Source organism: Drosophila hydei, unplaced genomic scaffold, assembly GCF_003285905.1.
Source record: "Drosophila hydei strain 15085-1641.00,03,60 unplaced genomic scaffold, DhydRS2 tig00008135-arrow-pilon, whole genome shotgun sequence".
Classification (NCBI taxonomy): domain Eukaryota; kingdom Metazoa; phylum Arthropoda; class Insecta; order Diptera; family Drosophilidae; genus Drosophila; species Drosophila hydei.
Genome location: NW_022045844.1, coordinates 499,758 through 515,905, shown reverse-complemented (window position 1 = coordinate 515,905; position 16,148 = coordinate 499,758). Strand labels below are relative to the sequence as shown.

Sequence of the window (16,148 nt, the reverse complement as noted above, 5' to 3'; positions counted from 1 at the left end):
ACAAGGACAACCTAAGATGACTCCCTTGCTTTTTTTTATTACACCTTTTTTTTAAGCCGCTAGGCAATTTCGAATAAGTTAGATATAGTTTTCTATTTACCTTTAGCCACTTGGCATAGTTTTTATAAAACATTTTGGTGGCGGGTACACCCGATGCTGGTGATTTAGAGCAGACTAGGTCCACTGAAATGCGACTAATGAATGCCAACAGTAGACGGATAGAAGTAAACACTGAGGTTCAAGACCAACTTAACCAGTTAACATTTGCTGTCAGTGGAGTTCTCGGGATAGCCAAAACTCACAAATTGATTTTATTGATTTATTTATTTGAAACACTGAAACACTGTCCAGAAACAGAATGCGGACGATGGAGTTGCAAAGTTTAATGCTTGCTATTACTCTCGCGAAGGCTCATTGTTAGCCCAAACATTTTGGACTCCTCAGATTTAAAATCAATTTGGCTAGAGGAATCCATCAACACTATACATTTTATAACCAAATTCCCAAAAATTAAAAAAGCCTGCAGAAAAATTACGATTTATCCTGTCGTCCACAAGAACCAGCAACAGCTCTATTCGCCCCATAGTTGGATGCTAAGCCAGAACCACAGCATGCAAATCTACAAGCGGAATCGTTGAGGAAACCCCCTTGTTCACGGCACCACCACCAACAGTAGAAGCTCATCAGCCAGCAACAACTAACGAACTCTTCGCGGCGGCAGAGCCAAGCGACTCTTCATCCATACTAGAACCAAGTCAAGAAATCCCCAAAACACCGCCAACTGCATTAATTCAAGAAGTTTCACAGCCACAGGTTGCTCCAACCGCTGCCCATCTCTGTCGACACCTGCCACGGCTGCCGGCTCATCCTCATCCTCATCGGCAGCGGCGTCACGTCAACTGCAGCTGCCGGCATTGTCGGCAGTTGCCGCACGGCAACAGCAGCTACTGCTGAACGGCTCTCTGAAGAGCAAGACGAAGACATTTCCTGCGTATCGAGCATCGGTGCGCAGCGAGAGCGACGACAAGGAGTACAGGGCGGCTAGCAGCAGCAGCAACACGATACCGACGACGGGCAAAAGTCGGCCAAGATCAGCGGCAAGAACTGTAACAATCTGCTGCACAACGCCGGCAATAAGCTAAGCGTGAGCAGCAACTCCTTCGGCCTATACGCAGCATCTGGCATCATCGCCCAAGAGCCCTGTCTCCAGCAACGGCCATCTGAACAAATACTGCCTGACGGACTTGACGCGCCGCAAGGCCGAATTCAATCGCCAGCTGAGCGCGCCGACAGACTACACACATCACTCGTCCAGTAACGGCTCATAGCATCGCTGGAGTGGTGGGACACAGTCATCACGGCCATCACGGGCACGTGCACGGCCAGTCATCGACGGCGCCAGCCACACTCAAGTCGCTGCAGCTGCACAACTTTGGTATGCATCATCCGATGCCAAGGCCCACGTCCACGTCGTGCACCAACAGCTTCAACAGACGCCACATACGTAGGCGCAAGAGCAAGCTTAGTAAGCGCCTGCTGAACGGCGATAGCGAAGAATCAGTACGCTGCTCATACTGCTCCGTATTGAATGTGAATGAGAACGACTTGCGGATTTCATTCGAGAACACCTGCACCGACTCGCTGGTCACCGCTGCTAATATGCGACCAAGGAACCGAAATGGTGCACTTTGATGATGTGTCGTTGTACGGCACTCCGAAAGAGGAGCCATATGCTGTGCTTTAATCTGCATTGGCTTCACTCTTTGGTGGATCATCGACGCAAAGAAGTCCGCGAAGCACTTGCGAGGAGTCGTCGCTGGAATTGGGTCGGTCGAGGACGACCTTACACTTGAGGGGGGGGTAGTTAACTTATAACACTTAGTTAGCTTATAACACTTAATGTAAGGTATTATTCAACACTTATTATCGGGTGCTAGACAAGTTAAGGAACAGCCCTGGCAAGGGCAACTCTACTTACGCCGGTGAGGCTATGATTTGTAAAAATATAGATCAGTCTCGTGTTTTAACTCGTACTGATAGGACATGCTAAAAATTGGTGTCATATAAGTAAAACTAAAAATAGTGAATATAATAAGAAAAACCAATAAAATTAACTGTTTCGATTATTCAAAAAAGAACAATTAAAAGCAGGGTTAAAAAGCGTTCTTCCAGTAAACCGCTTAAATAAATATTCACTCCGTCATTTGCTCGTTAAATGGCTTATTTCATTGTCTGAGCCCGAGGCCAGCAATAAGAGGCACAGTCGCCTCTCAACCTAACTTTCAGTCACCACAGGACTGGAAACCATATAATTTATATATATATATAAAATCTATTGAAAAGTCAATCAGATAACAACTGGAATGTCGGAGCTATGAGTCAGTTTTATATATACGAAAAGTAAAAACCAGTCTACCTTTTTAAGTGATTTTTAAACAAATTGAATTATATATGGATTTCTTGGGCAATCATTTTTGGGAATTTATTGGTTGAATGCTTGCATAGTTCTTTTATCTATTTAGAATTTATGAATCAAAGATTATTTCATCAGCAGTAAGATTATATATAGAATATATATTTGAAAAAGAAATTCTCTTTGGGAATTTAGTAGTTATCTTGGTAAAATATATGTATAGATCTTCTATTGATATATAGAAAACATCTCATAGGGAAATCATCTTATATTAGATTTAGTATATATATATGCTTTGTTAGGAAATCATTTTTGGAACCAATCAGTTTGCAGGGTACCTTATATTCAGTAGTAGTATTCTTATAATATAAATGATATATATATATATATTATTTTTTATTTTTTTATTATTTTTTCAGTTTTTGTTGAACTTTTAAATATGATAAAGGCAAACCAATTTCTTTCACTAATAATTATATTACAGGTAGTTTCTAGAAATCTGATTAAACTATTTTAAAGATACATGAGATACGTCTTAGATGACTAATAATAAATTGAAGAGCGTATTAGAGTGACTTAAATGAGATACAAAGTAGAATTGCAATTATGAGTCAATTTTCTATTTTATGAACGAAAACCAGTTAAGGTTTCATTGAAAGCACTACGTCATAGTTATTCAGGAAATACCATAAGGTATTACTATAATTTATTATTTCTTGCAGCTAGCGGCGTTGATGACTTTATATGCCATACCTCTCGCAAGCTGATCTTTAGGCTGAAATTGTGGTAACTTAAGTCTTGTTTTACAATCCAAGCCGTATAATACTCAACAGCTGTGTCCACCCCTGTATACAGGTAGCTCTACCCTGCAGAATGCACATGTGTAGTATACTTACCTATGGCAGCTTTGCCTATATGAAGTTGATGCCTTTAAGTCCTTTTCATTTTGCTTGCGGGGTTTTATGTCAAAACTTCGAACTGGCTGGGGCTTCAACTTTTGTTCCAAGCTGTAACCTGAGTCGACTCGAGTCGAGTTGTCGCTGTCGTTTGTGCATTGATGTTGCTTCTTCTGTTCCGCCACGTATTCATCACCTTGCTTTCCCGTCCTCCTCAACGCTCATTCATCGCCTTGATGCCGCAAGGTTCCCGCGCTGCACCTACAACCTACACTAGTGGGATTTCTATAGCTACATTCTCTATACTCTTAACGTGTATAGTCGAAGCGTTGGTTGACGTCTGACGTCGGTTCGGAAATCCTTGAAATGAAAGTACTGCTTGCTGAGGAGGGTTGCAAGCAAAAGCGAAAAACGAAACTTTGACTCAACGGAGTGCGATGAAGGCATCCTCTGTGCAATGCTCCCAGCTATATGGACGGTTGTGTAATCGTAGCTCCATCTATGTAAGCATAGCTGTATCTCTGTATGTATTTATAAGTGTGCGTGTGTGTGTGTGTGTGTGGTCCCTCGCTGGGCTGCTGTGCTATCGGACATACACACCCCACAGTCCGCTGCCTGCCGGGTTATTCTAGCCATCTGAAATTGATGTAGCACCTACAGCGCTTCGCTCCACGCACGTTCAATGCTCGCTCGCTCGCCCGCCAAATCAACTTACCCAGCCAAGCCAAGTCCTGCGGCGGAGCTCGCCCGGCCGCCCAGTGCCCCGCCCGTTGCTACTGCAGGTCATTTTCAGCTCCCATCTACGAATGGCCAGGACGCGTAAAGTTTTACAGGACGAACGTAAAGTTTAAACGCTGATTGTATGTTTCGTACGTAAAGGGCCAAACGGTTTATGTAACCCGAGCAGCATGTGCATTGCACCTTGGTGAACGAATGTGGCACAGGGCCGCGTGACGAGACATTCGAGTAGCTATAATCTGACTGGTCTATATAGTATCTATATATAAATATATATATACACATATGTATTTATTTCTTCCCTTATGAACTTATGCCTGACAATTACAAATTTGTATACAGGTATACACAGGTACATAGGTTGACTACTCAGCTAGAATGTTAGATTTAAGACACACTTCACTGATTTCAAATAGTTTGACCTTCGCTCAGGCAAAGCCATTAAAGAGACTATTAATCAATCGAATATAGATGTTATCTGACTGAAACCAGATTCGATGAGAATTAGAACGCAACTATAAAGCAAGCTGCCAAAATATTTCAAACCGGTTATGAGCCCAACCGGTTATTGCCCAAAATATCACTTTTCCAATGACCTAAGTAACATTTTATAATGAAGTATTTGCGAGAGCAGTCTAAGAAATGTAATTTATTTAAATTAAGATATATATCAGACTACCCTCGTAACTCTCTGTTTATCGCAACTATTCGAATTTCAAAATTCAAAACTTTCTTTTTATAACAATTTTATGTTTCATGTTCTCAAGTTTTAGTGAGCAAAGCTCTTAATACACTGTAATTAAGCTTATTATATATACTATATATGTACATCTATTATATATAACTAGGCCAGCATTATGATTTTTTGGTTCAAGTTTTAGTTATGTATGGAAACTCTATTTGTCGATCTGGGACTGATTGACCGCCCCCTCGAAGATCTTCTCGAGCTGAGTGAGCAGGCCAATGGCACGATAGTTCTCCTCCAGCAGCGCAAACTCCTCGAGTGGCTTCAGCAGACGCAGTGCATCTTTGTAGTTGTTCACGCGATGCGGCAATGGCTCAGCATCGGCGCTATCCTCGGAATAGTGACCCGGACTGTGCGCACTGGGATTCAAGGACTCAATCTTTTGTATCTTTAGAGGTAGACTAGGTACGGAATCTTCTGCAGCTTGGCGCTTGAGCTCAGCTTTATCTGGCTCCTCGTCATCATCCTTGATTTCGATTAGCTCAGGCGGTTCATCAATGGCCACGCAATCATCGTCTTCCTCAATTGCTGTGTTTGTTTCTTTGGCTGGTTCCGCCGGCTTGGACTCCGCCAGTGGCACATGCACAAAGCGAGCTGACTCTGGTTCCTTGGGTGTCAGTGTGATGTTGCCCATCGACTGCTCACGCTGCTCATGCCTGCCACAGTAGCTGACTATGTCACGCAGATCCAGGGAGAGCGGCACACGACGCAGCATCATGCCGTAGTGAACGCCCTGTGAGAAGCTGAAGTTGTAGTGGCTCTTGAAGTGATTGAACCACGTGCGATCCGGAAAGAAGTTCTCGATCTTGAGTATGTCGCGTAAATTGACAGCCACCTCGCGCAGATGGTCCACATCGAGGCGACCCTTGTTTTTGTGATGGAATTGCGAACGCGAAATGTACTCGAACAGCGCCTTCTCCAAAAAGTTAATTTTGCGCTTGCGTCGCAGCTGCAGCTCATCCAATGTGGCCTGGTTCTGAGTGGACGCCGCAACCAGAGTCTTGGTGCGATACAAGGAACGTATGTCTACGGGCTTTCTGGGAGACAGCAATGCCGCCCGGCCAGTTGTGGCTGGCACGCTTACCTGCAACGGCGTAGCAGCTGGCTGCGTGCTGAATGCCACAACATGAGCTGGAGCAGGTAAATCCGGTAACTTGCTGCTGTCCGATGTGGGTATATTCTTGCCACAGTAAGACATTATATCTCGCAGATCCAGAGAACGAGGTGGCTTGCGCGTCATCGTTATCTGACGATTGGAGAGCGTGATGTTGTAGGCCGCCTTGAAGTGATTGATCCAAGACTTAATAAAGATCGAGAAGGAGAGATTAATGAAGTTCAGCAGCAATCATTCGAGAGCTTACCTTATTGGGCACAAAGTTGTCAATGCCCATTAAAGTCTGGAAATCTAAAGCCTTGGTGCGGATTAGCTCCTCGTTGATGTCTACGCGCAGGTAGAACTGAGCACGTTGTATATACTCATATAGGCAATGGCCCAGGAAATTGATTTTGCGCCTGCGCAGCTCCTCTAACTTGGAATTCGGCTGTTTGTTGTTGTGGCGCGTCGCTTCATAGAACTCCATAATGGGCTCTCGATTGGAGACAATGTTCTTGATCTGCTCCCAGCTGCAGTTGAAGTTCTTGGCCAGCTTGCTGTACATGGGCATGATATCATATTGACGTATGACCTCCACACGCTCCTCTAGGGTCAACACGTTACGTATACGCTGGGAGCCAGCTCCAAATGAACTGGCTTCGTCCTGTAAGTAAAACCAATGATGCTAATGAAAATTTCAAATTCATTTAATGCTATCTCATGTTAACTAAAGTACGAAACCTGTATTTAATTTAGCTTCAACTCAGAGACAATGCAAACCTTTCAACGCTTTTCCAGTTAAACCTGATCAGCTAAATTTGTCTACTAGTTGCTCTAGTATGAAATTACCATCCCACAAATTGATGAACTGCTTTTTGTTTTTACTTACGTCAGACATTTGCTCAGTTCCGTACGCTCACGCACACAGCAACAGATAACGGAAACTCTCATACGCTCGCACTCTTACTCTCCCGTTGCCGCTCTCACTCTCGCTCTCGTTCTAGCTCTGGGTTCTTCTCAGTATCACGCTCTTCTTTAACGCAATCGAGCGCACGCTGATACGGCAACGCCTGAACGAAAAAAAAAGCAATTAAATTTCATTTATACTACAGCAATTGGCGTGCTTAACAAATTGCTTTTAGATAAGCCCTACGCTCACCTGGTATTATTGAAATCTACAGCAGGTTTTTAGGCACACGGCAACCATCCAGTAAATAGCGTTCCGCTCGCAACGTGTGGAGCGTAGCAGCAATTTGTTGCAACTGACGCGCTTTGCAATCTCTCTGAGACGGCTGGAAAATCAGGTTTGGCGAGTTTTACAAACTTGTTTACGGAGAGTGAGAGAGCGCTCTACTCTGTTTTCTCTTGTTCTCTCTGCCACTCTCTATCGCTCTGTGATCGTGAATGTGTGCCGTTATACGCACGTGCCCGTCCATGTGTGTGTGCCTGTTTGCTTTTGTTGCTATTTTTAGTGTGTAAGCAGAGCAAACGAGCTGCGAATGGGGGCGACAGAGAGCGCAAGTCTGAATTTATTTAAACAAATGCATTTAAATTATTTTTTGTTTGCTTGCAAGAATGATTAAAGAAAGTGCGTAATCGAATTGACAATTGATTTTAATTCCATATATAAGTTATTCGTTCAGCAAGTGCTAAATATAATCAAATATCCTGGGCCAATTGACATTATTATATATGGAGTATATAAGATCAGAAATTTTATTAAATATATATGTATTCAACTGAATAAAAATATAGAAATATAGAATTGATATGAAATTAAATATAAAGAATAATTATGCCATATGAAAATTATACCAAGCATCTAGCGAGTATTGCCCAAATTTGCCAACATTCAGAACAACTTAAACAAATTCCATTAAATACCTGAATGAACTTTAATTGGCAGAATTTATTAGTTTTGGCACATAACAAAAAAAAATTATGTATTCGATTACATTTTATGCATAAGTACTTAAAAACAGAAAGTTGCTTTACCTAAAATGAGGTAAGAGTAAAATAACTACAACTGATATCTATATATTGCTTATGTTATTATTTAGAAGCCAAAAGCTTTAAGGAAAATAGTGTTGTATGGAAAATCTATTGATTAGTCGGGCTTATCGACAGGCTTCTTGTAGACGGGCCCCTTTTTGCGCATATATTGTTTGATGAAATCATAGGACTTGTGTTTAACCGATTCAGTGCAGGCCAACGGATTGCCGGTCATGTCACAGTAGCGCATCTCCTTGGTGGTTATGTGGTGGCTCAGCTGCGAGAATACTCCATTAGATGTACTCAAAACTAGTTGAATCTATCACACTTACTCGCTTAATTAGGAACTTGTAGTCTTCATCGCTTGTAATACGGCCCAGCTGGCAAGTGTCCTGGCGATAGGGACGCAAAAACTCGGCCACATGGCCGCTAATCTCAAAGTGAAACTTATCGCTGGCATCGCGTCCAATTGTCAAACTAGAAAGATTCGTAGAGAATGTTAGCATAAAATAGTTCAGTGGCTCAAGGGATTGCTTACGTCTTGCGCTTGCTGTCCCTATGCTTCTTTTGGCTCTCTGTCAGGAGTAGCTTGCGTTTGGCGCTTGGCAACGGCTCTGTGGCTTCTGTGGCACTGGTGGATGATGGCGATGTTGAACGCAATTGGCGACGACGACTTTGTGATTCCGGCAATTCCTTGTCGCCATCAACAGTAGCATCAAGTAGCGGTACACTGGTTTCGTTTTCTATGATTCCATCCTCATCCGAAGAGTACAGATACCCATGAATGGGTAACGAATCGGTGGACTCTCCAGGCGGTGGTTGAATAGTATTTGTCTCGTTGCGTGTACGTCGATAAATTTCCTTTCGTCGGCGTATCTTTTCTTTGTTCTCCTTGTATTTACGTGACTCCAGCTGGTTGTAGAGGCGATCTTCCTCGCGCCGTGGACTTATAACGCGCACAGAGACGAGGCGACTGCGCCGCATTTCGCGTCGTTCGCGTATCTTTACCTCAATATACTGGGCCAGAGATTTGGCACTCAGGCTGCCCACATAGTCGATATCAATATTAATCAAATCAGCCGAATTGGCTGCCTCATCCGGCACCAGATCCTTTTCTGGTGAAGCCTCTACCAGCTGTTGCAAGCGCTGTTCAGCGTTCGGTGGCTCCCATTGTGGAATACGATCACGCAGATTGTAATAGTAGATGTCGCCTTCGGGTGTCAAGCTCCAGTGCCAAGAGGGCGGCAACGGGTCTACGCCAGCAGGCAGCTTATACTCCACATCGTCCTCATGTTCCGGCGAGGGTGGCTCTGCGATGTCGCCGCAACGTAATGGCACGGGCACAAGCGCATCCTCGCAGTTGAACCATTCATTGGTCTCCGTGTTATGGTAAAATGGCAGCAGCTTTGGATCTGTGTTCAAATCTGCCCCAAAGTATTCGCAGCGCAGCTCGTGCTCTCGCCAATCCTCGCTGCCAACACGCTTTTCCGCCTCATCCTGGGCCACCTGAATAGATATGAAGAACTTAAAGTAAAGTCTCTATTTGAAATCTTGCGCTCATCTTACCTTTCTCTCAAATAGCGATCGCCGCAGCTCCTTGGATATAGTTCGGCGCGGATCAAACTCCGAACGCCGTCGGCTCTCAGGCTTGATGCCGCTGCTGCTCTCCGTGGAGCCTGGCCATTCTTTGGGCTGTGTGGTGATTGTGCAGATGGTATTGTTGCCGCTCATTCGAGTTGGCGGCTTGGACTTCTCATACCGGCTGCTCGTGTCGCGCCTAAATCTATCTTGTCTATAACGATCGGTGCTTAGCACGGAGGAGGCGCTGTTACTGTCCCCTAGCGCAGTGGGCAGATGTTGTTGGCGATCTGCCTCCCGTTCGTGCTCCTTCATCTGTTCGATGCGTTCACGTTTGGGTATGCGAAAGATTTCGGGCAGGCCATTCCACTTTTGTAGCAGGGCGCCAATGCGTTGGCGCACTGACTCCTCCTCGTCCGTTTGCGGTTGTGCTGGCTCCGATGCTGCCTCTGCTGGCTGAGCTAACTGGTTACCCCATAGCTGCACGCTCTGATAGATGCGACTGTCATTGAGCATCGTTCTGTTCGGTATGGGCAGCGATTCGAGTGACTCAAGCAGCGCAAGACGAAGCTGCTTATCATTGCCGCTCTCGCTGATCCAGGCGTGCAGCAGGCGCAGCCCGTGGTAGTCGAGGAAGAGCCGACGACATGGCAGCTCGCCACGCGTTAGCACGCCCAGCAGCTGAAGGCGACTCTGCAGCAGCTTGGCACGCACCATACAACGCGATAGGCGCAATGTGTCGAGCTGATTCTTGAGTCCACTTCGACTGAGCAGCGTCAACTGTTCGAGCACATCTGTATCTTCAAGCTGATCGAGTTTACGCGTTGCTGACTTCTCGCCTCCAACGCCGCCCGTAGGACGCAGCCAGCGGCCAGCCTTGTATTCGCGATCCTTAGGCTTGGGCTGTTCTTTGCGCTGTTTTCGTGCCGTTGGCAGTTTAAGTTGCTTTTTAGATTTACTTCTGGGCGTTTTGACCTTTGGCTCCTGCTCTGGACGCAGCTCCTCTATTAGTGACTCGGGCTCACTTTCGGTCTCCGAATCGAGCTGCTCGCCTTCATCTGATTCCGGCTCGTTGCCAATCCAGCCGCGACAATTGGCCGACTCGCAATAGCAGCGCTGAGCATCGCGTCCATAGCGTTGATACTGATAATCGAATGTGATTTCCTCGCCAGGCATGATGGTCTTCACACTAAAGAAGCCAATGCGCAGCTCTCCATTGACCGTCCACTTTTGTGTCTCCGCGTTTGGATCGCAGCTGTGATTGATGTAGCGAGAGATGTTGCCCTTCGTAGTCGCATCGATGATTGCCTCGCCACGCAGCGCCATGAAGTAATAGTGCCGATTGCGATCTTCCGAGTAGAGATGCTGGCGACGTTCGAACTCCTCGCTGTCGATCACCTCACCCACATACTCCATGATGAACTCCCCAGGTTGTATTTGCAACTCGGCTGTGATACCGCAGCCCTTCTTCTCCGTGCGAAAGACTCGACAGGGCCAGCCCTGATGCTGCTGGAATCGTTTATTCGTGCAGCGATCACCATAAGTGCACAGCGGACCACACTCGATCATAAGCATGCGATTGATGCAGCCATCGCCGCAGCGCAGTTGCCCCTGTCCCTCCTCGTCGCCGGTGACAAAGCAATCGCATTGCATTTCCGCATTCTCTTTGCTCACCTGGCGCGCGCAACGATAGTAATTGTCCCGCAGGGTTTGGAATGTGTTGAGGCCCTCCTGGCGCAGGAACTGCTCATTGATGGCATCAATGTGGGCAAGCTCACTTAGCTGTTGCTCCATGCTAATAGTGGGCGTTTGGGTGCTGCTACCACGACCTAAGCTCGCTTTGGCACCTTGCGGCTTCTGCTTGATGCGATGCGAGCGTCGCACACCCGCGGACAGATCATCTGTGCTGCCAACAGGTGATGGAGCTGGCGTATTGGCTGGTGTTTCCAGATTAGCCACACGCTGTGCTAACTCATCTTCAGTTGCCTCCTCCTGTGAATGCTGTTGCTGCTGTTGCTGCTGCTGCTGCTCATCCTCCACTTTGTAGTCGCGTTCAAGCAGCTTGACGCCATCCTCTATGAATTTGGCTATGTCGTGTAGTGGGTTGGATGCCTCTAGCTCGGAAGTGGGCGTCGGCAAGCTGCGACTAGGCAACTCGCCAGCTCTTGTTGAGGAGCTCGAACTGGAATCCAGCGAATCCTGACTGCTGGGCATTTGCTTTGTTCTTGTTGCCTTGCGTGTTGGCTTCCTTTGAGCTGATTTCTTTCTGCTACTGCTGCTGCTTGGCTTCTGTTCTGAGTCCGTAGCTCGCTCTGGACTCAACGTTGACTTGAAGGGATGCACAGAGTTGCGACGTTTACTGCCCAAAGGCAACTGCACGTCCTCGTGACGCTCCTCGCAAATTGTGTTGCGGCGGCTGCCTTCCTTTGCCGGCTGCTTTTTCGCACGAGACTGTGGCGTGGAGCGTTCCGGCAAGTGTTCGGTTGACTGCTTCTTGGTGGCCAGCTTAGACTTCTTTCTGGCCTTCTCTTCATAGCGCATCTGTGCTTGCGCTTTGTCCAAGACCTTAAAGAGTGCATCGCACTCTACGAAAGCGGCGTTAGAGGTTGAGGGCTTCTCTAACATGGGACTGTCATTTGTCCTCCTCTTTTCAACAGCAGTTGGTTTTGCATTACCCAATTCTGACTTGAGCTCTTCTGAAGAGGATTTGGTTGACTTTAGCTTTGGGAGTGGCTCAGCGACATCGATTCTAGTTTCTGTCGTTATTTCTTCTACGTGATCTGTACTTGTTTCTGCGGCTTTCACTGCATCTGGCTGCTGCTGCAGTTGCTTTGCAGGTAACTCCATCTTCTCGAGCTTTACTGGCGATGCTTCTCTTATGTCTAAGCTTGGCTGTTTCTTACTTTCGTCCATCTTCGCTTCGTAGGCATTTGCTGACTCTGTTGCAGAATTGGCACTTAGAAGTTTCTCCATTGTCATCGGAAGCTTTAACTCAATGCCTGTGGCTTTAGCAGCGCGCCTCAGAGATTCCAATTCGAAGAGGGCTATTGCACTAGACGAAGGGGCCTCTACGTTTTTCATCTTTTCGACAGGTTCATTTACAGAGCCTGGAATTACACTAGTTTCTAGTTGTTCTGCTGCTTCTACAGCTGCCTTTGGTTCAGGGTTGTACTCGTGTATGGCAGAAGACTTTGGTAACGAGACTTCCTTATTCATGTTGACTTCCTTTTGCAGTTCATCCTCAACGTTATCCGCATCTTCGTTCTCTATCTTGGCTGAAGCGTTTGGCAATGAGAGCTCTGCTTCTACGTTGATTTCCTGTTGCAGCTCTTTCTTGAACTTATCCTTATCTTCGTTTGTTTCCGACAATTCCTGTTCTTCCTTGACTTCTTCCCGCAACTCAATCTTTACCTCTGTATCCATACTCTCATATAGTTTCTCCTGTGCCCGCAGCTGTGGCGCATCTTCAATTATATCTGATTTGGACGACTTGTTAGATGCTTCAGAAGTAGGCGTAGTCTCTACCACACTGCATTGCACTGGAGTCTCTTTTTCCATTAAGTCTTCCATAAAACCTTGACTAGCTACTACTACTTCAGTGCTTGATTTTTGCTCCGTTGCTGTCTTTAGTTGCTTTTGGGGCTTCTCATCTTGCGCTTCTTGTGCTCTCTCAACGATGTCATCTTCCGTAAACCAAAGCTGTTCCGTATCACTTTGCAATTCAGCTAATAGTTCTTTTTCATCAACATCCCCAGCTGGCGCTTCCTCCTCAATGGTGACTTCCTGAGCGACATCTGTCTCCTTATTGGGAAAAATTAGTTTAAAGTTGTGAGTTGGCTCAGTGGACTTAACTATTTCTTCATTTTCGGCTTCTTCGACAGTTTCAGTGTCTGCTTCAGTTTCCAACTTTGTCGTTTCGATATCCACAAATATAATTTGTGAATCTGAATCCTCATCGGAAGCCACGGTTATAATCTCTGTCTCAATTACTTCAATGGTTCCGTCTAGTTCTTCGTTATCCTCAGAAACTGCTTCAGCATTGGTTGCATCTTCTACAATGATGTTGAAACCCTTTAGAGACTCATCCGAGTCAGAGGATTGCCGTCTTGAAGAAAGGGCTTGTTCCTTGCTGCTTGCCAAGTTTGTGCTCAATTTAGAGCAATCAGCTTCAGTTGCATTATCTGTGAATTGTGCTTTGCGCGGACGTCCACGTTTACGCAGCACCTGCTGTTGCTGCTGATGTTGCTGCAGCTGCTGTTGCTGACTGGTAGTAGGCGTCTTATCACTGCTCACCTGGGCAACAATCAAGCTGGGCGTCGGCTTCGGCTTGGTAAACATATCCAGCGAAAGCAATGGCGAAATTGCAGGCAGAGGCGGGCGTGGGGTAAACAACCGATTGACCTCAATTGCTGGGATTGCCACAGTAGACGAGCTCGTTGCTAAATGTGTTGTGGACGCTGTGGTTGTTGTTGGTGCATTAGAATCAATTCTTGCCTCGATTTGTATTTTGTGAGTTTTGCGACTCTTGTTGAGTACATCGAGCACGTCGAACTTTACAATTTTCTTACGCGTGCTTCGCCGGCAATTTGTTGGCGAAGTCGACGAAGTGCGCTCCTCGGCTGGCGATTCCATCTCCTCAATTAATTCAGACTCTTGGGCGTTGACCTTGGGCGGCCGGCCAATTCGTTTGCGTAGAGCCGGCTGCTTAGCACTTTCGTCTCCTGTTGATTTGTCCATTCGTTAAAGATTGCTATCAATTCAATTTCACTTATTGACAGCATGAATTTATATCATTCAACAGCAATGCTATTTACTTCCTTTTGAAATAAAAAATACTGCTAATTAACGCCCAACTCTAGACTACTTTGCGATGTATACTCACATATTTGCAGAAATGTCGAATTTTCAGGATTTGTTTATAGCTGTGATACATACAGGTGACCGTTCATCAATAACAAAATATACTAAAAAATACCACACAGAAATGCTTGGCTGACACAACAACAGCTGACGCACATAAACAATTGGAAGACAAACAGCTGACAGCACTTCTTATTGGAATAACAAAAAACTCTTTACACTACGCGTTTGCCGATTTCATTTCGAATCTCCTTTTTCAGTAGTGGAAACTGGATTCTGGTAAATAAAATGTTATTAAAATATGTATATAGTTTATTTACAATTAACCGATTGCAGAATGCTTGCTTGCTCAAGCAAGCAAATGTTCATCGGTTCTTAAATCGACTTGACTTAATTAGTCTACATACACATACAAATAAATAAACATATATATATATATATATATATATATTACACTATTGCTACAGCTCGAAGTCTGTGACATCCGGCGGGCTTACGAATGCCTTTTCTGTTTCCATTAAAAGTCCTATTGCTCGATAGTTTTCATTTAGCATTGCATATTCCTGAAGGACTTTTAAGCATTGCATCGCTTCGCTGTGATTGTTAATAACTATGGCATTAGGTAAGGGAACATCGACACTTAAATCTGATTTTTCCTCTATCATTGCTTTCGTTTCTTTTACATGCTTCAATTCCTCAGCTTTTTCGGTATTAACTATATGTTTTTCTTGATCCAATATCACAACTTGTTCAGTCTCTGCTTTCGCTTTTCCCAATATTTGAACGTCATCATCTGAATGTTTCGTTTGCTCTACGTTTGTAATGTTGGGAGCTACAACCTTTTGTTCCTCCTCCGTAATGCGCTTCTTCACATGAGCTTTCAAGCACTTCATTGCCTCGCCATGATTATCAATGACAATTTGCTTGGTTTTTCTGCCTTTATTGTTTACAATCTCTTCTTTATCCACAATTTTACGCTTCTATAAAAACATATATTGTTAATTATTATATTTTCTATGCTTCTGCTTTACTTACTGGTGTTTCGGATGTCCTTTCGCTCTGATTGTCAAATTTGGCTTCCTAAAATATAAATAAGTTTAGTATTAAAATCTCTATAAATTATATTTTACTTACCTTCGACTCATAATTATGGAATAGTTCGAAGAGTTTTGAGTTTTTTGTTTGCTGCGGGATTTGCTTCTCAACAGATTTCTTTAATAGATAGATTTACATATTGTAGTAAGGTATCAGGCGCTGTTAAGTACCTGTCCTTACCAGTTTCTTTAAAGATTCAAGCTTCTTTAACTTTGTTTTATAATTCTCCAGTAGACTTTGGATCGTGTGCTGTTCTTTCACCATAGCATGTACCTTGTTTAAGTAAATTTCGCGCGATTTAATATTCGATTCGGTTCTGATTAGCTTCCTAAAGTTGCCAAGTTTCTCATTGGTACTCTTTAAATGGTCCTCCAATTTGGATATAACGGTTTGTAGTCCAATAAGGTCGCCGCGAGGTACTGCGGGTATTATGTCAAAACTGAATTTCGACATTATCTTCAAAAATTCGATTAATAATTTATTAATTGCAAATTATACGAGAATATTTTTCTATGCTTCATCACAGTCAATAAATTTCCGATAGTTTGCTAGCGTTGCCAGTTCGTTTGAGCGATAGACATATCGATTGTTTGCTGCTGGCGTTGCCGTACAGCTCTTAAAACGAGCGATATCAAGGTGCCAATATCGAATCAATGAAATCAATGTGATTAGCTATCGATACATATTTCAATTAATTCAATAGATCATATAAACTAATATATTAATAAAAGTAATAAT

At 44.5% G+C, this 16,148-nt stretch overlaps 3 protein-coding genes across 3 annotated transcripts; all 3 read right to left on the bottom strand.

Annotated features, from left to right (window-relative positions):
• Positions 1 to 4,808: 4,808 nt before the first annotated feature.
• Positions 4,809 to 7,168, bottom strand: LOC111598718. The gene is made up of 4 exons (XM_023314110.2): positions 7,045 to 7,168; positions 6,775 to 6,955; positions 6,154 to 6,549; positions 4,809 to 6,092 (listed from the first exon to the last, which is right to left on the bottom strand). Exons 2-4 carry the CDS (start codon positions 6,781 to 6,783, stop codon positions 4,944 to 4,946), a joined length of 1,554 nt encoding a protein of 517 aa, XP_023169878.2. The 5' UTR covers positions 6,784 to 6,955; positions 7,045 to 7,168; the 3' UTR covers positions 4,809 to 4,943.
• Positions 7,169 to 7,815: 647 nt separating this feature from the next.
• LOC111598712 (probable histone-lysine N-methyltransferase CG1716) lies at positions 7,816 to 14,428 on the bottom strand. The gene is made up of 5 exons (XM_023314101.2): positions 14,338 to 14,428; positions 9,444 to 14,272; positions 8,416 to 9,383; positions 8,210 to 8,354; positions 7,816 to 8,154 (listed from the first exon to the last, which is right to left on the bottom strand). Exons 2-5 carry the CDS (start codon positions 14,190 to 14,192, stop codon positions 7,993 to 7,995), a joined length of 6,024 nt encoding a protein of 2,007 aa, XP_023169869.2. The 5' UTR covers positions 14,193 to 14,272; positions 14,338 to 14,428; the 3' UTR covers positions 7,816 to 7,992.
• A 348-nt stretch (positions 14,429 to 14,776) lies between these two features.
• LOC111598696 lies at positions 14,777 to 15,940 on the bottom strand. Its single transcript, XM_023314062.2, has 4 exons — positions 15,591 to 15,940; positions 15,450 to 15,527; positions 15,351 to 15,395; positions 14,777 to 15,295 (listed from the first exon to the last, which is right to left on the bottom strand). The coding sequence occupies exons 1-4, from the start codon at positions 15,861 to 15,863 to the stop codon at positions 14,777 to 14,779; spliced, it is 915 nt and encodes a 304-aa protein (XP_023169830.2). The 5' UTR covers positions 15,864 to 15,940.
• Between the last annotated feature and the right edge of the window lie 208 nt (positions 15,941 to 16,148).